This window comes from Rhipicephalus microplus, chromosome 6 (assembly GCF_043290135.1).
Source record: "Rhipicephalus microplus isolate Deutch F79 chromosome 6, USDA_Rmic, whole genome shotgun sequence".
NCBI classification, from domain to species: Eukaryota; Metazoa; Arthropoda; class Arachnida; order Ixodida; family Ixodidae; genus Rhipicephalus; species Rhipicephalus microplus.
Window position 1 is genome coordinate 117,039,567 of NC_134705.1, and position 26,308 is coordinate 117,065,874.

General features: G+C 42.9%; 1 protein-coding gene and 1 long non-coding RNA gene across 2 annotated transcripts; both read right to left on the bottom strand.

Annotated features, from left to right (window-relative positions):
• Window positions 1-1,016: 1,016 nt before the first annotated feature.
• Window positions 1,017-15,157, bottom strand: LOC142765995 (uncharacterized). The gene is made up of 7 exons (XM_075867805.1): window positions 15,100-15,157; window positions 13,688-13,872; window positions 9,666-9,781; window positions 8,248-8,359; window positions 4,880-5,047; window positions 3,784-3,900; window positions 1,017-1,723 (listed from the first exon to the last, which is right to left on the bottom strand). The coding sequence occupies exons 1-7, from the start codon at window positions 15,155-15,157 to the stop codon at window positions 1,553-1,555; spliced, it is 927 nt and encodes a 308-aa protein (XP_075723920.1). The 3' UTR covers window positions 1,017-1,552.
• Window positions 15,158-15,671: 514 nt separating this feature from the next.
• On the bottom strand, window positions 15,672-21,125 carry LOC142764892 (uncharacterized). The gene is made up of 3 exons (XR_012883947.1): window positions 20,991-21,125; window positions 17,524-17,635; window positions 15,672-15,888 (listed from the first exon to the last, which is right to left on the bottom strand). It is a non-coding gene; the product is annotated as an uncharacterized LOC142764892 (long non-coding RNA).
• Window positions 21,126-26,308: the final 5,183 nt, after the last annotated feature.

Consider the following 26,308-nt stretch of genomic DNA (forward strand, 5'->3'; position numbering starts at 1 on the left):
CCCACGGGTGGAAGATATGCTGCGCGAGGTTTATCATGAATTTGCAATTTATACAGAACATGACAGTGATGGTGACACCAACTTCAAGCATCCGTCGAGAATGTCTGTGTAGTTCCCATGGCAATAGTATCATTTTTGCTAGATTCAGTACTGCTTTGCAGACCCTGCACTTTAGCTTCCATAGCTTCGGACACGCATGCATTAATGCCTGTTCAATTGTGTGGGTGAGGTAAACGTGTATTTCGGAAATCATTCAGACATCGATTTAGATCTGGTTTATCTGCCATTATTCAGCAGCGGGAATTGGTGATGAATACAAAAGGCCACACCTATGCCATTTTTTTTTCTTTGAAGCATTTGACGTCGTTTCTCATCAGAATTTAAGAACAATTATTAGCTATGCGTAATGAGAGAGGTGCTAACGTTCGCTGCATGCTGCTTAAGAAACATAAGACAAGGCGTATAGCATAAATGTGTGCCTAGGAAGAATTATCAGTGTATTCCAGTGTACCGCATAACTCAGTTCCCAGGCATCCTATTGTTTTAGTGTATAATAATGGTATTCATATTTCTGCCGAGCCGCCAATTTGTACTGCGGGCTGATTGTAAACGACTGCAGAGTATAATGAATCATAAATTATCAACAAAGCTGAAATAAACGAAACTATGCTTTACGCTCAATTTAATAAGAAAATGGCATGATTCTATGGAATCTGAGTGACTTACAATGAAAATATTTTGATGGCCACCTTATCGCATAACAAAAACATATATGTAGTGCACATTGATATGACTGTCCAAATGCGTAATTGTTAATTGCTTATTCTTTTAATCTTCAAATTATGCCAAACTATCCAATGTATTCACTCCTGCATTGGCCTGAGGAGGGGAATGAAGTATCTGCAAATGAAAAAAATTAAAAACATGTGCCGTCAACAAGAATGTTTCTCTGTAGAATACTGCCATTAAACAATTTAGCATACATCATAATTTCTGTTGCAAAAAGTAGAATAGTCTGAGCACTCAATATATTTATTAGGCAAGACTACAAATTTTTGGGACGTCACTGTCTTATTCGTTTCTTTCTCCCCGGGAAAGATGTATCCATGGGGGATGGCAGTAGGGAAATGAAAGAATGTCAAATTCACTGAACATTCCACACAACTTGTCTCAACAGCGGTAATCCACTGATGCTTTTGAAAGCCGGGTTGGGTCTCCCGTTTTGTGGTGTCCGACCTGAAATCCACATATCCACATCGCTGAAAAACTGCACAAAGACAAACACACGCTGCAAGAGGTCTGCAACGTTACTTCATTTTATAAAACCTATAAATCAGTGAAGCGTAATGTTATAATCAAGCACATTATGAACGCATTGCAGTAATGTGCAAAACATCTATAGACTATTTCGCCTCGGCGGTATAAAATATATGACAATCACGGGTTGGCACTCTTAACGTTAGAAAACTAAGTTCATTGCGGTGATATTTGGAATAGCCCAACAGACGCCCAGCTTCGGTGTTCGAATGAACGTGGCCGTGCATTGAGAGTTTCATACTGTCTGCCGACGCCGGCTAATGTCGTAGTGGAACTTTCTAAATTCTCTGAGCCGCTCGAAAGGACCGTTGGGGCGACACTTCTTGGAGATGTCCGTCAAGTGCACATTGAACAGGAACCACGTGAAGTTGGCCCTCTTTCTGTTTGTAGTCATGACGAACTCCGCCTGAAAAAAAATACTATTGCAGTATAGGTTTTGTTACAACTAAAACTCAACTTAATTTTTTCTCTAGAGTTGGCGGTCCTCTGGCAATAAAGGTGTCACGGGCAGCTTGAGATGAACTAGCGTACCATCAACAACTTCCGAATTTCAACAATTAACCATATAAATGCGATTACTACGAGGAATCAATATTTTCTCGGAGACAGAATGCGTAACAACGGCAAGAAATAAACTGCGTGAAGCAGCCTCTCAGGCAATAAAAGTCGTGCACGTACGCTCGTATCTAAAACATAACGAGAGTACAAATCATCCCGACATATATTCTTTCAAATCACTTATGCTTAGACATGTCGCAGTCAGAAATAGGTCGAATTCAAATTCATTATTCCAACTTTCTGAAACCCAAGCTTATATTTTCGTGCGTGCAGCTACAACTACTTAGTGCCTCATTTCAGCAGCGCTAAACATTCAGCTAATCAGAATTTCAATAATTTCGGCATGAATTTAAGTTTAAACACTACCTGCGTGTTTCTCTGCAAAGCTCCAACATTTTACTGAAAAGAATCGGGTACAACCATCCTGGAAGCTGTAACTGCTGAATCCACCATCCACCACGGTGGCCTAGTGGCTATAGTGTTGAACCCCAGGTCACGGGTTCGAATACCGATCATGGCGACAGTGTTTCCGGGGAGGCGAAAAGAGTTAAGGCCCGTGTGTTTGATATTGTGCACTTGAAAGAACCCCAGGTGGTAGAAATTTCCGGAGCCCTCTACTACAGCGTTTCTCATAATCATATCGTGGTTTCGGGACTATAAACCTCAACAAATTTTATTGTTACTGAATACGCACGCTATGCATAGCCGCACAAGCTGCTTAAAAATGCACAATTATTGTTATACGAGCGTAAAAGTATTCCTCGGTATATGACTATATAATAGCTGCCAGAATACAAAAAAACAAAGCCAAGGCAACGTGCATTCAATATTGAAACAAAAAATGTACTTATCAAATTAGCCAGTATTTAGTGCATACATACGAAATACACAAGTAACGGATACAAATGTTGAAAGCGATTCTTTTTAAGATATCCTTTGTGTCAGAGCAGTGAAAATCACGTAGTATCTAATGAACTTGATTCATATAAGCTCTTAGCGGTCGTCTTTGATACCACGCACAAAGTTTGCTTGCTCAAACCTGCAGAGCGTGGATGTTATGTGCGTTCCTTCATTCAAAATAGGTACGCCCATTCTAACCTATTGCATACCAATAGAATCACTGGATAAATCATTTCTTAAAATGCATAGATCGTAGATAAATCAAGGGTGCCCCACTACACGGCTTGCAGGGCTGGTGTGAGTGGTACCTCTGTATTTTCGCTGCTTCTCGGGAATATCGAGTGCGCCGAACCTTGAGTACAAGCTTTAAACTTAAATTTTGCTGTTCTTTTTAATCTTTCAATATTCTTTTTAATGTGGTACGTTCTCTATTTCTGGACGTGTTTACCGAATACCAGAAGCATCCTATGAAAATATCCTGAAGTCAATTGCGCCACATAACCCACATCATTTCTAACAAGATTCGAAGCGCCGATAATGTCAAACAGTTACAACCCGCTCGGATGGAAGTTCTCATCGAGCTTGAGAACGTCGACAGTCTCACGCACCGGTAAGCATATTGGTTACTATTTTTTTTTATTATCTGCTTTGCGTGCCACCACAAAAGATGTAGTGGTTGGCGTTTGTTGGTCCCAAAAGAAGCAAAGCGTGCCATGGGTATACGGACACAGTTGTATCTTTTTCGACGAGACTAAAATATTCCAGCGTTGATTTCAAGTACGTTTTCATATATTTCTAAGTTGTCTTTATTGCACTTCTACTAACTCATCATGTATCTACATACCTTTTCACCTATAAACAAAGTACAGATATGACGATGTGTCGGAATTATTTATTACACGAATAAAATTCTGTCATAAAGTAATTTGGCAGTAGGAACTGTGACGCATCTACATTTTTGTCTGCTTCTAGTTTTTATCGCAGAAGAATATGAGTGAAAATATATACCTTTTCTTTCATCGTTTCAACGGTGTCATAGGTGTAGAACAGCGTCCTCCGTTGAACATTAGCGACGCTACCGGCGGCCTTTTCAGCTGTCAGAATCTCTTCCTCAGCTCCGCAGGTCTAGGGGCAAGAAATTATAAAAAAAAAAGATTCATTTACTAGTACAAAGATGTCCGACTCCACCGTAATCGGAAGTAGATGAAAGCACGAAGCAGGTGCCGGCTAGGGAGACAAGCTCGAAATTATAAGCATTTATATTGGGGTAATTATTGAAAATTACGCTGCGAAATTTCAAAATCATTTTATGCATTTTGGCAAGCGTTCACCCGACCGCACAGCACCACGCCCAGCAAGCAGTGGGCTGGTTTGTACGAACGTCATTATTTGCTGTCGCTACGTTAGACAAATCTTGCGTTTCGGATAGCGTATGCGGCCATGACGTGACATCACGCTGGTATGCCTAACACAACGTCATGCCATTCTCAAAGGAGACCGCAACTATCGCTGAGGAACTCGCTCGGCGCGCTAGTTAGAGAGAGTGTGGGCACAGTTTACGATGGCTAGTATCTTAAAGGAACATCGCTATTGCGAAATGACAAACAAAACTTGAGCGATCTAGAAGTAGTAGCTGCAGTGATATTGTGAATAAACGTTTGAAAGAACTCGCAAAGAGTGTTTTTATAACCTGTTTTGGTATTCATCAGCGTAAGCGTTTTTGTACAACAGGTTGGGGTCAGATTTCACGCTTGTTGGAGGTCAGATTGTAACAGTTGTTCTCAAGGGGGGGGGGTTCATTTTTTTTCCTGACGGCACTCGGAATAGCTCAATAAAGCGCTCTATCTTTTGGGTAAAGGTAACTTGAAGGTTGCCCACAACTAAACCTAAAAAAAATTTATTCTTATTAAGAGAGAATGGCATACTGGTGGTCTTCATGAAATAAATATTGAAACTCTTCAATTGTGTTTCTTTATGGGTTCCAATGACCCAAAGCAACTTTAGGCTAGTATAAGCGCCGTAGTGGAGGGTTCTGAATAATTCTGTCCACCACGCGTCCTTTTGATATCCTCTGACACAACACAGTTCATAGAACTCGGCTAACCTGTGAACTGTCGCCGATAATGAAGCCGCTACAGTTCTCGTATACTGCGTCGGTGGGCCGCCGGTGGGGATAAGTCATGTTGTAGATGAGGGTGCCCATCTGGAAGGCGAAGGCCAAAACTTGGCTCGGGGGCTTGAAACTGTCGTTAGCCATTTGCACTACGTAGTCCTGTACCAGTTGGAGATGAAAAATGCGAGAAAAATGAGAACTCCGCCACAACGTAGTGAACAAACAACGTCGTGCGGGCAATGGCAGTCGTTAACAGGAATTCGGCGAGTGTTGTGAAACTAGTCAGCTTCGTGAGTTCTTTTTTTTTTACTCAGTGGGGAACTCTGTGAGTTGTTTGCCTGCTGCCACAAATTAGAAATTTCAAAGAACCAAGTGCGCGACCAAAAATACGCAATTACAATGATGATGGATAACTGTGATCTTCAATTTGTTCAGAATAATTAAGCTTGCCCCTCATAGAGGCAGGCTGCTTCCTCTGAAGCTGCACTGGTTCATTCGGGCGTAATATTGATACATGTATGAGCAAACCGAATCGTATTGCACAGTTTCTATGAATAAAAAGAGCAAGGTCTCCTTGTGCAAGCGTGAAAATTAAAAATAATTATTTTTCATTATCAAGCTTTGGAATCTTTCTCATCTGAATTAAGTTTTCAAGTCTTTTATGACAGAATGACTGAATAAACGATTGATTGTGCTGATACGGATTACTGTGATTTTTAAATACTAACAGACGAATGGCAGTTTGCATGGCTCTGTGCGTGTTTGATGAGCCTTCCACATTAAGTAAACGGTCTTGAATATGTGCATTTCTCGAAACACTTTAACGGCATAGTTCTTTGTGAAGTTACTAACTCGGTCCATAGGCGGCGCCAACATATTGATAGCATACCTTATTGAGTTTATGTCCGAGCTATCTTGCTCCCGAAATTTTCAGAGCTGAAGGGCTAACGATAGTTATAGCGCGAGAACAGAAGGACGACACAGAGACAAGAAGGTCACGAAGGACACGTGTCCTTATTGTCTCTGTGTCGTCGTTCCATTCCCGCGCTGAACTTTTGTCATGTCATACCAACTAGCCCAAGCTGCCACACTTCTATGAAGGGCTAACACACAACTAACATTGCGCTTATGGGATTCAGAAACGACAGACGTTGTAGAATGCCTGGTGACTAGAACACCTCTAGAAGTAGAATTTAACACATCTGGCACTTTGTAAACGTAGCAGTAACAGAAATGACACTGAGCTAGAATGCATTCAAGTGTATTTTTTGTTTTTGCAATGAACTGAATAAATTCCAAAGGGTGAGCAGCGCCCACTACGAATTTAAATTCTTGTTTAATAATGACATTGTGTGTCACCCGGAAAACCAAGAACATTACTTAATTTAACCCATCAAGCCCTTGGGTGCTCAAAAAACGCGTTAAAGAAACATCAGCAAATATTTTATCATCGTATTCCGCAATTCTCGGGAGCATTTGTATCAATAACTCTCGAAAATTGTCAACACAGCCACCAAAAATCACGAACATTTATGACATATATATGAAATATAATTGCTAGTACGGCCAATTAATTGCATTCTTTTCTAGCTGTTCCCCTAGAAAGCAAAGAACTGGAAAGTACCCACTCTCATTAGGTCTCACATTCTTTTCAGCATTTACTATGTTCGTTAGACACGAACACTGCAATACCCTCAGCGTTGCCTTTCTAAGAAGAGTTTTCTGGATAGCGGCTGATTCTTAACATTACAAGCATCGGCATTCAGGGAGTTACGTTAGGCGATGAATAAAGTGATCTTGTTACCTACGCCTCATTAGCCCCTACAACTGGCACTCTAAGCATCTGTTTACACTTGCGGTACTGTGCACGGTGGATAAACACGTGCGCAGGACAGGCTGTCTCGCGCTCAGCATTTGTGCCTGTAACCTGAATGGAGCTATCGTCCAGCCCGGAGGACTTGCCTTGTAGGTGCCATACTTGGGGTGCATATTAATGCGAAAGCCTTAGATGCTCTTCAGACACGAAAACTGACCATCGGCGTTGGCGTCTGGTGGCGTCGCCGTCGACACGAGTGATGTGAAATACCATTACATGATGCCGTTAACACATGGCGTCATCGTGACGACATCAGAGCGCCAAAGATAGCCGAAGCTTGTTATCGTGGCATCGCGATGACATCACATGGTGCCAACATAGCACGCCACTGTCCCTCGGCTAGTAGTGAGCTCATTGTGGAAGCAGTACAAAAAAAAAAGAAACGAAAAAACAAGGGGGATACAGAAAGGCAGAGTTCAATCTTGCGGTTTGGCTGGTTGATAACTCGTCATATTGTAAGTAGATTTAGCGATATACAGGAATCCCTCAAACCTCTCACACATTTACACTCGCTTCCACTGAAGAATAACACGCAGCACACAGCACTTAATCGCTGTGTGTGGTGTGTGTGTGTAAGTGAGTGTGAATGTGTGAATGTTTCGAGGGATTACTAAGTTGCGTTTAACCTGGAAGCAGTACAAAACCGCCTTACGGGCAGTAAGCTTTTGGAGAGGGGCGAGATGGGAACAGTACATCGAGAGAGGAGAAAAAGTAGGTAGCTTTTGCAACGAGTCGTCTTAGCACAATGCATAAGAGACCCTGTGAGTTGTATATGCGCGCTCCAAATACAGTGTTGTGAGTGAACAGCATGAATGCTTCGTCTAATGTGTTATGTATCACAACAGTCAATATAGTGCTTAGCTGTCACAGCTGGCTAATCATTGTATCCGTAGCTACAGGTATATCCTCTTACGCACGCCAGGTGGGCGGTTCACTAAGAAAATGGTAATAAGATTAGCACGCATGTCTGTAGCAGCCTTAAGTATTTCTGTAAAATATTCTTGTATAAATTACAGTTATATAGTTACACCTCAGTTACTGTTATTGATGATGGCCCGTAGAGATACTTTAACACGGCCGCCTTTAGTTCTTCGAAAGAGTAGCCAAAGTTGCTGGTGAATATTTTGATGCAACTGCGCCGAGCAAAAGGCACAATGCGCCAAGGAGACATAGAAGAGGCCTACAATATGCTCCTAAAGTTCCAGTAAAATTTCAGTAAAAAAACGTTAGACTTCCTTTCACCAAAATGAACTGTTGCAAGTTTGTCCAAACAGTTAGCTTGCTCTCTTTGTCTGTAGGCCTTCCTGCGGTTCAATCAGGGCCACTTCATTCAAATGTTGCACCAGCTTTCCCGAGTTCAAGCCTTGCTGAATCGAAGACGTTACGCCAATTAGCGCAGTAATATGTGACTATGTCAAAGTTTTGTCAAAAACGTATTTCTCTTTAGCACGAAAGGGTCCATTAAGTGACAGTCCACACTCACGAATCTGGGCGGGTAGTCACTGATGCTCCTAAAGGTCGTCGGTGGCAGAGCGATGCACGCACTGGCGCTGGGCACACTCAACACGCAGGTGATGACAACGATGATGTCCTTCCTGCATGCAAAATAGGTTAACAAAATAGACCAAAAAGATGGCTTCACACGTTCCTTTCACAATAACTTGTTCTACAAGGGGCCTGAGCTATGAGTTATGGAGATTAGTTAGCCCCCTGCTTAACTCTCTTGCGGAGGGCCGTGGTATATAAGGACGAGCGAAGAAATTTAAGCCAGTGGGTAGAAAAATTGCTTACCAAGGCAATGCGTATACCAAAGACAATAATGCGAGGAACGGTCTCGATGAGACAGCTACTTAACTGCAGCTGAATGGAAAACAAATTACGCGACCGATGTATCTGTAGGGAAAAGACAGCTACGGAGAGACCAATTCGACGGGTGCGTTCTGACGAAAATATCTAGATTAATGAAGGAGAGGAGCCATAGCGCTACTTTTTTGCATTTGGGAAACCTGTAATGCTCGAGATTTCAGTGTACGATAATCATCAAGCAATTTAAAATGTTGTATAAATAAGTAAAAAAATATTTATCGAAGAATCTACAATCCTGCTCTCCAGCTCAATAAATCCAAAGTAAAATAGGAATTGAGATAGTAGGACAAACAAAACATGTAGTTATTTTAAGACGGCACAGTCTGCGTAGCTCGTCAAGTTATTCCGCAGTGTTAGTCACAATAAATTTATTGTAAGTATATTGATATTTTATTTTTCTATGACGATTATTGCAGAATATGTATTATGCCATCATGTTCAGTGCCTAACCCTGATGTTATCATTTCGCTACGAACACATCTGCATTTTGGAGATGTGATTGCAGTGGAATGTCATATTCATCTCATAGTTCGGGCATGTCATTCCGGTTTCTTCATTTTGTTACGACTATGGAGAAAGACGTCTATGAAATTCAGTTCACCTATTCAGCCATCCATGCAGTTGTTCATTCGCCTGTTGTTTTATCCGTGCTTTGACTTTCTCTGCACTTGCGCCTTAATAAAACTGAACAGGGAAGCATTAACACGATTCTTGAGGCATTGGTTATTTCAATTGATCAGCTGATGATGTCCGTGATGTAGAACTTACGTAGTGTGTTGTGGTTGCGACGAACGAAAGGTACAAAGAAGTACGAAACAATAGCACGGGACAAATGGTAAGCAAACTTTCAACTGACTTGATAGTTTAAACAGATAAGTTGAGATTTGTGAGTTTCAACTTACAAGAGTTGAAAGTTTGCGCATGCACCACCTGTCCTGTCCTCTTGTTTCATGACATCTTCGTACCTTCCCCCTTAGCGCAACATTACAATGACGTACACAAACTAGCCTAAATTCAAGCTTTGCTAAAACTTACGCATTCGACGCGAGGATCAGAACCTGCAGTCTGTTCCAGGAGATCTTTTTGTTGTAAAAGAAGAAGCCGATTCCATAAATAACTCGTGACGTTGGTGCCTTCAGCCTCGTTATTCTCTGGTAAATGAAAATGGATACAAAGAAAACTGTTATTCGAAAGTGGGACTGAACAATGGGTGAATCGGCGCTTATTCATCGTGGCTAACCGCGCGAGAAACGCAGACAACCTCAAGATGTAAACATGGTCGAGTGCACTTCTCATTTTCGTTTTTGTTTAGTTGTTAAAAGAATGACTTTCTTCCATCTCAAATCGTACAATTACGCACTACCACAGATACCGAAAAACTAAATATTTCTTTGCACTCGCGCTCTTGAACGTTTCAGTGAAAACTAAGGCATGTGTTGCGGCAATCACATCAGTCTCTCTTGTAAACATTCCGACATCTATGTTATAGTATAGTTTTCTTGAAATTGTCGAGCTGCTCACTGCTTGATCGCTCAGCACGCAAGGAAGGACAGGTAAAATTTTATTGTTTATTTATTTATTTATTTATTTACTTATTTATTTATTTGTTTGTTTATTTTATTTATTTATTTATTTATTTATTTATTTATTTATTTATTTATTTATTTATTTATTTATTTATTTACGACTACTGTCAGCTCCTACATAGGGATGTTACAGGAGTGAAAAAAAAAAGTACATGAAAAAATAGCGAACCTTCTAAGAACAGAACATAGCTAACAAATATAATCAGAAGTAACAAATTAAAGGACAATAATGAAGTCATCAAAAAAACGCAACCAATAGCGCGACCAAGAACTTAATCATTGAATGCACTAGACCACGCAGAGACAAAAAAAGGCATCATTAATTATGAACGAGGATATGTGCTATAGGTGTTTTAAAAACATATCTATAGATGAGCTTGAAATGCTTCATCGCTCAACGAATTCCGTCTATTGATAGCTCTTGGAAAAAATCTATACCTAAAACAATTGGTGGAAACAGCAGGTGCAGGAATAAGTATTTAATGGCGATGCCTAGAAGTTTTAGTACGAAAAATACTGAAATATTCAGCATACCTTACATAAACACGGTTATCAATATTGAGGTGAAGATACTTAAGTGTTTCGTGTTTTGTCCTAGCTTCAATTGTGGGTAGCTCCGCTAGTGCATAACCTCCCTGTCCTTCCTCATTTATTCCTCCTCCTCCTCCTCCTCTGCTAGTGCACACAGTTGAGATGGGGAATCTGTCCATCGATATTTATTAGATATAAACCGTACAGCTAAACACTGAAGTTTTTTTAATATTTGATATGTTTGTCATCGTGAATGGATCCCAGACAATTTTCGCGTATTCAATTATTGGTCTAATAAGCATTTTCTAAGCTCGAAATTTACTCGACATCCGCCTCAGTGGAATAGTGGCTATGGTGCTTCGCTGCTGACCCGGAGGTCGTGGTCTTGCTCCCGGCCGTAATGATCGCGTTTAGGTGGAGGCGAAATGATATAGGCCCCTGTACTGTGCAATGTTAATGCACGTTAAATACCGCCAGATGGCCTAATATTTCCGGAGACCTCCACAACGACGTCTCCTAATCATGGTTTGGGATGTACAACCTGTGATATTAAAATTTACTCGACAAAGCGTTACGAATGAAAGCGCAGATCTGAGGCGGAATAATGTTTACACGGGGTGTTTTCGATGTCCAGTACTCCGTTTATGTGCCAGAACCTTTACCGCGCAACAGTTCATGGAGCCTTGTAGTCTACCATAGTGAGGCACATCACCACCGCATTACGTCTCGTAATTCCCGCACAGCTCACGTCGGCTCAAACCGTCGTAAGTGGCTTTTCGTGGAACTGTGACTGACACAGACGACACCTGTAAACGTGAACTGTTTGAACAGGGATGATATCAAGCGTTTCAAAATAAAGCCCTCTTGATATTGGGGCTTGTTCCAGCCAACAAGCACATAGGGACACAGTTTTCTAAAATTAACTAGAGGGGACTCTGGCACTGCTACCGTTCAGCTACCATGGGAATGATTGGTAGTAAACAAATTTGCCTAGTCTTCGTACTTGCGGGGGACAAATGGCACTTGTGGCTTCGTTAATTTCTGTGTTTAGGTTTTGTTTCGAAAGAAAGAACGAACCCTTTTCAATTTCGTTAGTTGATTTGAAACGGTAAGCCTAAAAGTATAAGGTGGTGAAGCGCAACCACTGAACAGTTACTTATTTTTGTTTCGTGAGAAAGCAGCTCCACGCCACACAAACACACACGGAGCCAGAAGTACGAAGACTGGACAAGTCCTTGTACTATGCTCGGCGAAGCGCCGTGCGTTGAAACTCCCTTAGACACTAGCGCCAGAGTTCACTCTAGTGTATATATAGGAAACTCTATGCTCAAGGGGACAAAAAAGTGGAAATATGAATTATTTTAGAATGATGAAGTGCACTCTGAACACTCTACTGTCTAATTTTTGCATCATAGGTTCATTAAATAAGGATAAAATCAATGTTGAAGCTTCATACTGATATTTTGTGCCCAAATCTCCGCACGTGACGTCACTGATAACAAAATGTATCGTATTTGCGTGACATTGGCTAGATGAAGTTTTATGAAACATCGTATGCTAAATCTATGGCACCCACAGATGAGGAAGCACTTGAATTTTACCTATTAGGAACTACGTAGGATCTCGTAGACTGCATAAAAATCTCCTGTGTACACATACGTCAAGTTGTTTAGTGAGGGAATCTCAAGGTGGCGTCTCCAGCCGCATTTTCTTTTCGCGGGCTTGCTCACTAACGAAGTGTCGTCTAACGGTATAAGTGACATTTTCGGGAATGCGGAATTATATTTTCCAAATACGCTAATTTTCTCTTTCCTCTATAGTGTGTCTTTGAAAATCATGCTAATTAAAGTTCATTTTCACATTTCCCAAAATCTTAAAGCTAACATTAGTATACTAAAATACGAAGAATGGGTGCGCCATTCTCTTCTGGCTTTCTCTTTCTTTAGACGCGATTCACGAAGCCAGCAGTCTGTTTGCGTGACGTCATAATAGGTTCTCGATTGCTGCATATACATCCGCCACGTTGGATCAGTGGTTGGGCTGATCGCCTGCTAAGCCGGAGGTGACCGGTTCGATCTCGGCCAGGGTGGTCTAATTTTGATGAAGGCGAAATGGTAGAGGCCCATGTAGTGTGCATTGTATTAAGTGCGCATTAAAGATCACGAGATGGTCGAAATTCCGGAGCTCTCTACTACAGCGTCTCTCATCATCACATCATTAGTTTTAGGGCGTAAACTTAAGTTTTAATATTAGTATTATCAACAGGTTCGCATACGAGGGTATAAGGTTGTTAATTGCTGTGCAGCCGTACTGCCTTTTTTCGCGTGACTATCACTCGTGATAAGCTCGTTTCACCTCGTTTCGGGCATTTTTTTTTTACTTTGAAAACAAAGATAATAGGGTATTGCCGAAAGCCTTATCCTGATAGGCTCAACACATGGTGCTGGCATTGCGGGCATGTTTTATGTAGAAATAAATAGCGAGAAAAAGCAACTGCCGGTGTAAAAGCAAGAAAGAATACACTATCTTTTCTTTAAACTTGGAGTGGTATCGGGTCCTTATAACCGCATGCTCTGTAACACATCATGCCATATATTTCCTGATTCCTCATTGGGCGTTGCCTCTGCCACCGTCGAACGAATAGGGTTGATCTGTCGATAACAAACAGTCTAGCAATTAATCTCGGGTGATGCAATGACCAGCGTTAACACAAAAAGGAATCAAAAATTACCAAACTGCGCAAATAGTGCTCTGTTTGTATTAATACAATTTATCCATTTATATGTTTCTTATTTCAATATACCATAAAGCATTTATGCTGTGCTTTTTATTTCAGTGTCTGTATTTGATCATCTTAATTGCTTTCTCTTAATAACTATCATAAGGCACTACGAAGTAGTGAAGGCAGCCGGCAAGTCGGTGCTTTTAAATGCGTCTTACATCGAGAGCAGGCTCCACGTAGAAGGACGCCTCCAGGACTCTGTTGTCGTAGTCGTACATGTTGAGGATGCCTAAATGCACGACGTTCTGCCGCCGTAAGAGAGCGAGCTCCTCTGATATGTCACTCGTGAATTGCGAGGCCTTGACAAAGCTGCGAAAAGACACAAGGAACTCCTGCAAAACCTCTGCGAATCACCACGCATAAGTGCGACATGCAATAGCATGTTTTTGTGTTTTTTTTTGTACCCACTGCCATACGTTTCCCCAGTTCTAGGTATTCATCGTCCAAGCTTTAGCATCGAATCTTTCATTTGCTTCAGTGCTAGTGTGGGGAGAGGGGGTGATTTTAAATAAAAAGAAGGGAAAAGTGAAGCCCGTAACTGTCTCTCGGGGGGAGGGCCCCTCAACAGTAGCTCACGAGGGGTGGGGGTGAAGGAGGGATTAGAATGATAGGAATAAAAGGTATAGAGATAGAGAGAAAGGCAGGAAAGAGTGAGGCGCAGGGCCTGCGAGAGAGGGAAGTAAGGAGAAAATAAGAAAGATGGGCCGTCGCAGGAGTCTGAGGACGGGGCACCACTCGGAGAGAGCTCTTGTCCGTCAGGAGATGGCATAGGGCGAGCCCAGTCGGCCAGAGCTGTGCTGTCGTCGGAGATCACGGGGGTACAACCATTTGGCACGAAATCCAGAGAGCGAGTCTAAACGTGTGCTCCTCAACGGTATAGCCATCAGTCCGCCTTAGTTTGAGGCAGTGGTTGTGATGCGATGGGTAGCGCTGCTTGGGTCACACGTGCGTCTGAGGGCTTTCCCACGGAGGTGCGATAGACGTGTTTTCCTCTCGAATATCACGTGTCTGTCAGATTTCTTCCTTCGTGCTCCTTCCTCGTGGCTCGAAGCAACCCTGCCACCACCTCACAGTGCTCTTACAGTCAGCACCTGCAGCAGCGTCGCAGTGATGCTTCTCCAATGGTTGCCCGCACAGCGCCACGAACGGTGACACGCTACACTGTGAACACAAAGAATGCAACACGCCCCCCCCCCCCAACTCCCTCCGCTACAAATCTGTACGCAGCTTTACCAACAAATTACTTCATATGATTTCCGTCTCGAGGGGCCAATCTTGGATGGCTCCTTCCACGACCGCAAAGCAAACGCGGAGGCTAAGTGATATGCGAGAGCAGGAAAGGGCTAGAGTAGATGGTGGTGAAAGGTTGAATTGAGCGCATCTGGCATTGAAAAAATAGAAGAGGCGTTGGCTCTACCAACTCAAGCTGCTTTAATACTTTCACTGGTCGACGGCGAGAGAGTTTGCGCGCTCTGTTGTCTCAGAGCAGTTCGCTCCATTATGAATCGCTTACACACTCTCCCGCGAAGCTGCAGATTCGCGGGGAAGCAGAACGACAAGAGTACGCCACCTCCGCTGTTGTGCGAGCAACCTTGGTCGCACTTGGCAGCCAGGGCCAAGGTTGCCATGGAAACACAGAAACCGCAAGCAGAGGTGCTATGCAAGATTCCCCGGGCTTCTCGCACACACGACTTTGCTTGCTCCTCGCACTACGGTGCTCTCTGTTGACGCGCGAATGACACATCGATCACTTTTGGGCATACGCCTAAGTAGTGCCTAATAAATAAATGAACATATATATATATATATATATATATATATATATATATATATATATATATATATATATATATATATATATGAATGACTTGCAGTTAGCTTCATCGACAACGCACACTCCTTGGCATAATGGCTAGAGCCGCCCGCTTGAATTGAGAGGTTTCCGGTCCGACTCCGTGTGACAGAATCTTTTCTTCTTAATTTTTTCTTGGCGATCTGTTAGTATACATTTAAAAAGTCATATGCGTGATGGAACCTTCTAAGCGGAGCCGGTATGGACACGGTCACTTTCATGTTAAAATCCGGCCATGTCGAACAAATCTTGTGTATTCCTGTCTGTACACAAACTGCACTCACCGAGCGTCGAATGAAATTCCACAGGTGGTCTTCGAGTATTTTACTCCACACACAGTGGTGAACGTCGTGTAGCTGTCCATGTCGTCAACCGCCAAAATTTGGTTCTTGCTCGCGCGAACGTGCGTGTACATGACGATGTCACACAGGTTGTCGTCCGGGTACAGGGAAACCAGCGTGGCCGTCTCGGAGACCGAGCACAGAAGAGGTTGCGGCGTGGTTGTGGCTGCACAAAGCACACGTTGGAACAGTATTTCGTGGAACGTGCTCAAAAAGAGTTCTGTTATATAAATATTTTGAAGCCAAGATGAGCTACCGTCCTGATAACTTCTACAGGGATCAGTACTCTTGTACGGCATCAGGACGATCTCTTTGAAGTTGCTATTGATCGACACGGAAGGGTATCTTTTTAACATGAAAGTTACGAAAGTACACAAGCTTTCAGAAGCATGAAAAAGCAAAATTTTAGGAATAATCAACCAGCAATTAAACTAACAGTCTGGTAGATAGAAAAAAAAAACGAGCGCGCGCAGCACACGCTGTCAAATTTAGCCATGTCGCCTTCAGAAGGCAGGCCGATGCAATTTTGCACCCACTGCGGGGGTGTCCGAATTCGCACGCCAAGCTACGCCATTTGATGTGCGCAGTGTGTTGATCGCGATGATAGTCGTGCCACATTTACATTTTATCGCCTCTGTGCGGAAAAGGAATCGCCATTCTCACCGATAAATATCGAGCCACATCATTTATTCGTGTTCGGTTGCACTCCATAAGCGAGTAAGAATAACACAATCTGCACTCTACAAATGCTCCAATGCATAGGTCCCATGTGCCACATCGCTTTCTTTTTTCAATCAGAATCGACACGCCTGTCTATGCTGCATACACAGATATGTGTCGTGTTAACGAAGCGTTGGAAACACTTGTCTTTTTCAGCATCGCGTTGCACTGTCAGCGCAGCGTGATAAACACTATGGTCATTGGAATTACTTATGTGTGCCTTCTCTAGTAAGAAAGCACACATACAGAGCATCAAGGTGGTGTAATGGTGCTTTATATATGCGCAATAGTTGCACAAGTGTGAATGCTGATGCTTGAGAAATATTGGCAGGCACTGCGGATGGAGTTGGCCGTTTGAGGTATTGTTTGGTGCCGTTAGGGAAATCACCGTTACCGCGGACAAACAGAAAGACATATATATATATATATATATATATATATATATATATATATATATATATATATATATATATATATATATATATATATACTCATCATAACTCCCTCTGTGAATGTGCTGTGATTATCGATGGATGGACGTACAGACAGAAGGACGCACAGAAGCGTACATGGACAACAGACTGACGGACGCGCGGACAGAGGCGCGGACGCACGAACGGGTGGACGGACGGAAGCATGGATGGCTGGACACAAGGATGAATGGACGGATGCTTCGCCCCACTCGTCGTGATTCACTTCATGGATTTGTTGTGAAAATCACCAAAGCCATCTAGGTAAATTATTCCCAAGTACATGTTGTTAGAAACCATATATATATTCACGCATCTATCGGGAGTGATGGGGGGAGGACGCGAGGGGACTGTTTAGCCACTTTCACCCTCGCCCTTCATTTTTTCTCAGAAGTTCGGGCAGGTGTTCAACCGACTCATAAATCGTAAAACATAAAACTTCGCCAACAAACAGGACACAACCAGAAAGATGTAGACGGTACCGGCGCAGACTAACAACCTCGAAGGCAAAGAATAACACTGGATAGCCGAAGTTACTACTGCAGGATCAGCCTACGTCGTAATTCTGCGTACAAAATGTCATTCGCGACATAAGTTCGGTCTTTCCTTACAAGTAGTAGGGGCTGGCGTGGTGGCTTGGGTGAGCCAGGTCACTTCGCCTTTGGTCGTCTCGGTTGCGTGGCTTTCGTTGCGCTGGGTAGTACGAGCACGCGTCGGCAGAACCTGGAAAATTTCATCGGTAAATTAAGACATTGAGCACGCAATGCTGTACAGTTGTCTGCCGTCTGAAACTTATCTTTACCTGCACGACCCCCTGATAGTGATCTTTTTATCACTCTAAAAAAGTTCAGTGTTTGGGGAGTGTCCAAGTTATATGTATAAAAGCGCATGGATTCAGTAGTCAGCAGCTGGTGCCACCGTTGCAACCTACGTGAGGAGGAGCCAACTAACTGCAAACAAGAAATGAAGAATAAAATACGACGTCACAACCGGAAGCGTTTGCGACCTCACACATTTGCCCTACATTGCACGAAATGGATTTTTTCCTTAAATGCCGACCTTTCAGGTGTCATTCTTAATACTCGCTTTTATTCTGTCTTGTGGCTGGCTAAATGCGTGCGGGAGAAGAGAAAAAACACAAAGCTTGAGCAAGCAAAGCTGTTCTATTATCCAAATGATGTACTTACATGCCCAAAAAGCTTCGCCGAGGTAAGTGTGAGACAACTTTTTACGAGCGCAATAGCACATTAGTTCGAAACCTCACGATGCCCAATCGCCGAAAACAACTGCAGCGAAACAGCAGCTTTGAAAATATAGCTTTGTCAGCCGTACAGTACAGCGTCTCGTTGCTTCAACGCCACCAAAGCGGAGAGCACAACACGTTCACCATCACTGAAGCCGAATGCATGCCGGCCGTGCACCAGTGAAAGCAGTCGGCTGTCACAGGAGTGGCCATTTACACATTCTGTGAGCTAGTTCAGCTTTTGAATGTTACACCAGTAAAGAGCACATAAAATATAAGTAAAGTACTGAAGGAACACATGAAACAACCACGAAAAAGTGAGCGATGCCTCGTTGACCTGGCACCGTTCTGAACCAAAGAACACGCCGAACAAAACGCAAGCTCTGATAGCCAATCGCCTGGATAAGCCCCTTAATCCCCACTTCTGACACTCGACGAAAAATCGAGAAAATCAACTATTTATGCAAGGGTGAGACACATCGTAAGGTAAGTTTATAGCTAGTTAACTTTATCATATATACAATTATGACTATTTTAAAAAAAGTAATTGAGTATTTACTTTTGATTGTCCCTTCCTCACCTAGTCGCGCAACAACCATTCGCGGGCGTTGATGCCTGTTGCAATAGGTTTCCCACACTTTTCGGTCCATGTTTCGCGACCCATGTGATTTGACCATGGAGTGTCTCTGCAAGACAACAGTATTCGTCATCTACTTCAAGTACTTTCCTCGCGCTATCACCATGGTTCCTGTGTTTGCGGTCACGAACGGCGCGCACGTTACAAGTGTGGCATAGCCTTCCCGACAGCAAAGTGTCCAGGGCTGGGTTTTCAAGAAAAGAAATGCGAGCAAGTCTGACGACGATTATTGTTCTGTAGCAGAACTTTTCCGAGTATAATTCATACTTTTTCTTAGAGTGTCGTTGAAAACAAAACCGCAGCACAATTTCACTTGCTCTCCCAAGGGTCCTTGAATAATTTATTTTGCTAGGAATGATTAGAATAAGAGACAACAAGAGATACAGCTGCCGGGACTGCCTGAGAACGAAGTGAAAAAAAATACCACTAAAATGTCATTCCGAAGTTATTTTACCTTGTTCTCTTAAAAATGCTTAGTAATAGATAAACTTTTTTGGAGGACCTTGGAGTTTGGTGTTCTGTGTAAAATTATTGCTAACTTGGAAGTCACATCACCAATTTATGTGCCTTGTAAACATCGGATCTATCCACGCATGCAACGGGAGTGATGAGGGTAAAGCACAAGGGGACCTTTTAGCCAGTCTCACCCTCCCCTTTCATTTTTTCTTAGAAGTTTGGGGCAGGGGCTGAACCAACTTATGAAGCGCAGAACATAATACTGCGCCTGCAAACGGGACAAAAGAAAACAGATGGGGATGAGACCAGCACAGACTAACAGTATCTGGAAGCACCTTTCTTCATGTCTCTTGAATGTAGTAATTTATATTTTTAGTGTCTAAGCGACTAGCTCTCCGCCGTACGCTTCTTGAATTATAAAGCGGTCTTTCACGCTTGCCAATAGTGCGGTGATATTTTCTGGCAGCAAAGGAAATATTTGACATTACCTGGCACCACGTGCATATTTTGTTCGCTCGCGAGTAGTTGTCATCTTTATTTCAACTAGCCATGTCTTTCAGCCGACTAGCGAGTCCCGTTCACCTGCCAGACCTTGCCCTTGGTTTCTTCGTCGCATCCCCGATGCCTCTACTGATCGTGTGGATTCTAGATGCGAAGAGTCATGTGGTCGAACTTAATCCGGTGTGCGGCGTGACTATCCTTACAGCGCATGAGCGCCCTTTTCTCCTCTCCCTCGCTTCCACTCTCTCGCCTCGCAAGGCCGACGCACGCTGCTTCTCCTCGCCCACCGTTCACTCTTCTCTAGGCATCCCTCCCAGCAGCGTTTACACCACCAATACGCATAGTAGACCCCTCCCCGTCTTTTTCCTCTCGCTCGCTTTTCCTCTCACCACGCAACGCCGACACAGACAGTGTCTGCTAGCGAGTTCCTTGATTTAAAAACAAAGGGCACGGTTCACGCTGCACAACCGTTCACTGGCCACCCCGTATATATAGGCACTGGATTTCAACCTTCAAGGTAGTGTCGGTGGGAGACTTTTCCTGCGCCTTGTTGAACCATAAAAATTTGCAGCGAGCGCGTTAACTCAAAACGGACTGTGGGCTTCTGTGTCTGATTCGAGTCTTCTGTGTCTCATTGACATTTGGCTGTGATTGGCAAGTTCCAGTAGAAAACACCGGTCCATCACTGCGTGCTTTGTCCATCTAAGTCTTCTGTCTCTCATTCCCCATCAGCAGTTATCGGCATGCTCCCGGCATCGCCAGCTCCGTCGTCTATCCTATCCTTCACACTCATCAGACTCATGAGTCGGAAGAGTACGAAGTGATTTCGCTCACTGCCGCGGCCACGGTTACGAAAGAAGCCCGTTGCTCACAAACAAAGAAGTTAGGACTGTGACTGTTCTCGCTTCTACTGCGTAGATTTGAGCGTTCATTTTGTGCGTCTTCCTTTTTGTTTGAACAGCGTGCTTTAAGTGTCGAGCTGAAACAGTCGTTAGTCCGCGCTCACGTTGTGTATGCTCATTTTGTGCATGCTTTCTACTGGAGGTGTGCGCTGAAAGTTCCGACCTGCTTGCCGTTAATTGCGTAACATTTTAATTTGTTTCTGCAGCAATCATTCCTTCGCCCTTGTATTGAAACAACGCACAATATAAGCTTAACTACCTCTTCAAAAACATGACGCACTTTGGTGTTTTACCGATGCCTAAAAATGGGATCAGCTTGGTGAACATGTGAATACTTACGGCAGTTGGGTGACTTTCAAGTGCCTCAGGCACAAATAGTTCAGGGATGGGAGAGCCTCCACCTCCACCGCCCCCTCCACCACTACTGCCTCCGCTGAGAGCGCTAGAGCCACCATAACCGTCTTCATCGCTTATTTCCGCTGGAACAAAACATATTTCATAGATAGATAGATAGATAGATAGATAGATAGATAGATAGATAGATAGATAGATCTTAATTTGAAGCATCGTCATGTACTGGAGCAGTGTTGGCGTTGTGGAATTCACTGGAAATCACTATCTACAGGCACCAAAGGGCTCCAAAGTGCAGTAGTTGTGTATAGTGGATGAAGAGAAGAATACCATTTACGGCGGATATTTCTTTCTTATTTAATACAAATATCTAAATTTTTTTAAAGAGTGCTGCTGTTGCACCGGTCGCATGAGTCCTCTTTTCTAGTAAAGCATCGATTACCGCGGAATGGTAACAATAGTCATTGATTGATTGGATGAGATATGGGGTTTAACGTCCCAAAACCCCCATATGACCACGGGAGACGCCGTAGAGGAGGACTCCGAAAATTTCGACCACCTGGTGTTCTTTAGCGTACACCCAAATCTGAGCACACGGGCCTACAACATTTCCACCTCCATCTGAAATGCAGCCGCCGTTGCCGGGATTTGATCCTGCGACCTGCGGATCACCAGCTGAGTACCTTAGCCACTAGACCACCGTGGCGGCGCTGGTAGCAATAGCCATATAACGGCCTGGTTCTAAGCTTTAGAATTATTCTAAGGTACGTGGTTTTCGATAGCAAGAACAAAGAAAACATAGTCACCATCATTCCCGAAGACGAAGAGGACCAGGAATACTAAGATGAATGCGATGGCCAGACAGCTGCTAGTCATGACAACCCACACCTTGCTGCCGCTAATGGAATGAGAATAAACGTAAATTAGGACTGGTATTGCGTGTTAACAGTAACTGTCACTGTCACAGCGTGATACTTTACGGAGCTCTCTATACTTAAAGACCATAGATTATGGCATAAATTTCTGTCTGTCTGTTTGTCTGTCTGTCTGTGTGTCTGTCTGTCTGTCTGTCTCTCTGTCTGTCTGTCTGTCTGTCTGTCCGTTGCACGAGTAAGTCACGCAGTAAAAGTTCAAGCCCTTGCTCAGCACCCAACCACGTTAATCTGTTCGCTGCGTTCATACTTGTCAACAATGTCGAACAAAAAGCAAATAATATGCATATAGTAGGCGCGACATTTATCCGTAAGTGTTTCGCTCATAGCATATGCATATATGCGTTGTTCATAAGATTGCGGCGTCTTTGACACTGCGCTGACAATGCAACGCAGTGAACGAAAAGCGGGTGTTTTTTACACTTGGCTGCGAGAACATGGTAATGCCACCTACCAGTGACTCTGCGTTCTACACAAACTTTCTTTTCCCGACATTTATGCCAGATGGCGCTCATTTCTTACGCAGTGCCTACAGATGGCATTTGCGTCATCTTTCGACAGCATTTGCAGCAAAGCATGAAGATATGCGGTCAATTATTTGCTTTCTCTTTCAGTATTACTACATACGGCCGCTCATTTCTGGCTATGGTATTAGTGCGGGAGACACCAAGTGTCAAGTTTCAGACATCAAGTCACTCGACAAAAAGCGAACATTATGGCTTATAGCATTTCAGTGTTCAATTGTTACGAAAACATTAGCTACATATGTACACGTCATATGTAGTTACTATACTCGGCGACAGCTTTTCTTGACAGCACTGTGGAAGCTATAGAGCCGAACCGCCTGCATGCGCGCGCGCCAGGAAATAGTACCTATTTTATTTTCTGATTCTAATAGCTACTTGGCTCGAATAAATAAAACTTTCTTCATTATAAGGATAGAACAAGTATGGGACGCTGTTCATGGAAAAGAAGTTATCGTGCGCCCTAGTTTTTTTTCTTTTTTATTTCTTGGACGGCCCCACGTTTTCCGCACAACAGCTGCGTCTGCTGCTTGCTCTTGCAGCGGCGAGCACAGCATCGGCCGTGGAGAAGCTGCTCATCGTTGGGACGCGCCGTCTTTTATACATCACGCATCGAACTTTCCAGCCTTATCACTGGTGGCCGCGCAATCTCTGAAATAAGCTTCACTGTTCGCGTCTTGCGCGCAATCTTAACAACAATCTACAACAATTGTGAGGCTCCTCGAACACGGAGGCGCAGTCTGCGCCGATCATTGCTGACAGCCTTTGAGGGCCTAAACCGAATACAGCAAAACTGAAATAAGACAGGCCCGTGGCCGGATCGTGCCGCAGCCGGCCTTCCATTTCGCCTGCACCAGGGCTCAATACCGTAAACGTTAACATTCGATCACCTGTGGCGCGTACGCGTATATACTGGGCTGAACACGGAACCTAAACTTCACTGTTATAAAGGCTGAATAATGCTGGGAAAACGTTCTGAACAACGGAAAATTTTATATGTACCAGTATATAAACAGCACAGTAACTAGCTGCATGTATGCACTCTCATCAAAGTTCAACTCTCACGTTCCCATTTTTCATGCATACATTTTGCTATAATAAACACACTAGCGCAGCGAGCAAGCGAAAACCGAAACTGGAACCGAAATCGGCTGCAAGCTGCCGGACTACTTGCGTAGTAACACAAATGTACTGAGGCCCCGCCTCCGTAGCCTTCGCTCCAATGTCAAGAAAAGCTGTCGCCGAGTACAGTATATTGTATGGTACAATATTAGTTTGGTCAAGCTACTGGCTCAAAACGTCGAATAATCTTTAGGCATTTATGATAATGACTAAAGCATAGGGAGTTAGTTCAAGTGCGCGAGAACTTTCATCTTTTGTTTTGGCAACGCGTGACCAGATTCGTCATATATGTTGTGCCTTCTGAGATTACCAAAAGGCCATAAGCTCGTATGTCAGTGACCAAGCATTATTTTAGACCAAACATTCAACAACCATACCCGTGTGCAACTATTGTAGGAGTACTGTTTATTGAAATATTGGGTAAATCACAACTTTTAAACACATGTATTGTTAAACAAACGAAACAAGCTCAGACGTTTTATCCGAGCTCCATCATGATATGCTAAACTCAAACAAGCAAGTGGTGATCAAAGCGTTGATGACTTGAATATAGACTTTAATCTATCAGGCAATTCTTAATTTTGGCTCTCTTTAAACTGCGCTGATGAGCACTTTTCTGTGAAAGTAATGAACGAAATTATCAAAGTACTTTTGGTTGGAAAATACATTCTTCTTACCAAAAACATAAAACTGCACTGATTCGGCAGTTTGTTCAAACAGCACTGAAGAGCTGAAAAATGACACTTTTTAAATGTACACTGTTTTTACAAAATCTTCAATCTAGTCCCCGCCGTTTTCGCTAAATGAGCATAACATGCGCAAGTTACGGAACTCGTAGACTTGCGCAAGCAAAAAGAGAGAGATATAAATATTTTGACGGAGAGCTGGAGAAGTTTGTCTGGCACTTCACGTGACATCCTACTCCAAGTAGCGGGTGATGACCATGAGATATTCAGTGATAAACGCATAATGCATAAAGCAGCACACACGCACTACACTGTTTACGTAAAATTATGCAGTAAGCTAGTTGTTTAATAAAGGGGAGTAGGTATTTCGTTGCCGTGGTTTAAGATGATTGTACGTAATCTACATGCATATAGCCAACAAGCCAGTTTTGGCACCTGCAAACGCACATTTACAAATATTTTTAATTATTTCAATATAGGGAAACACGTAATACACCACCGTCATCAGAAACATTACAAAATGCCACTCCAGATACCCGTTGTTCAGTGCTCTCATACTTCGCTTGGAAAACACTAGCGAGCTTTCCCAAAAAAAAAACAATACGTAGAAACACTGACTTGACATGGCACGTACATTTCTCTCGGTAATTCGTCGTCAACACGTCTCACTTCCGGTACTCTGTTGGCCTCCAGTGCAATCCTGCGAAGTGATTCGTGCATCCAATATTAGCAATCAACGTGCAATAGCGTAAGCTTGTTACACAAACCGGAAGCATTATATACTTGCAAAAGTGCAAAAACGTCATCAGTAAATTATATTCAGATATAAAACAAGGCTGTGCTCACCACTACGACAAAACGCACGTAAATCCTCGTAAACGTTTGGAAACAAATGATCGAACTTCCTCAAAACCGAATGTTGCTACAAAAGAAATACGTGGCAACTTTAGAGAAAGTTGCCGCGTATTTGATTTGTAGCACCGTTAGAGACATGGTGCGCTTTATTTCTTGACTTTGGTAGTAAAATGTTAGATATGTTCATTTAATTTTCTGTATACTAAATACTAATCAACAAGTACATTTCATTTTGCATTATCTCCTCTATGTTCCTCTCCGCCGGTGGTTTAATGGACACCCGTGGTATCCTGCAAAAAAAAATAATAAACATGTGTAGTAATGTACTGGGAGGATACAAGAAAGCTTGCACCCATAAAGACGACTCAACATGTTTTCAAACACAAATATATGAGAGGTTCTATTTTTGAACACAAAAAAGACACAGCATGCTTCTTTCTTAAAAGCTCGGATATCACTCACTGGTATGAAAAGGATTTAGGAATAGCCTAAAGGGGGAGTGAAACTCAGCGTGTGATATGTACTACAAGAGCAAGGTTGTTAAAATTTGCAGTTGCACCAGGCGAACGTGGAGCTATGTAGCAATAAAACTAACGTAGGTTGAACAAAAAAATTTAAAAATGTCGAAGAAAGTTGCGCAATACTGCATTGCTTCGCTTGTAAAGAATCACAGCACTCTCAAAGTCAACATATATATATATATATATATATATATATATATATATATATATATATATATATATATATATATATATATATACTGAGGTCACAATCCACATGACAAAACACGTACCATGCTCCTGGTGTTTGGTAGACACTGCTCGCCGCTCGTGATCTCTTAGGCATCAATAAAGGCCTGCGGTAAAGTAGTAGTAATAATACTAGTTAACGTGCGGCAGTAGTGTAATGAGATCACACAACACGTACTTGGTCTGCCGTTCTCGCGTCTCGAACCGACAATTGGGCAGCGAAGTATTATCGAGAAATTGATGTGAAAATGCTTTCAGTGATCTTTAAAGGGACACTAACGGCAACTATTAGGTCGACGTTGATTATTGAAATAGCGGTCCAGAAACCTTGTAGTATTACTTTGGTGCCATGGAATGACTTATTTTGAAATGAAATGGCGTTTTAGTGGCCTGCACTGGGTTAGCACACTTCAAATTGCCCGTCTTAAAAAGCGGACC

Excerpts from the sequence above, each read along its gene's own strand:
- LOC142765995 (XM_075867805.1), bottom strand. The coding sequence starts at position 15,157 with ATGGCAACCTTGGCCCTGGCTGCCAAGTGCGACCAAGGTTGCTCGCAC. Across the intron at positions 9,782-13,687 it reads ACGTGGAGCCTGCTCTCGAT|AGAATAACGAGGCTGAAGGC; the intron begins GTAAGACGCATT and ends TTCATTTACCAG. Across the intron at positions 3,901-4,879 it reads TTATCGGCGACAGTTCACAG|ACCTGCGGAGCTGAGGAAGA; the intron begins GTTAGCCGAGTT and ends TCTTGCCCCTAG.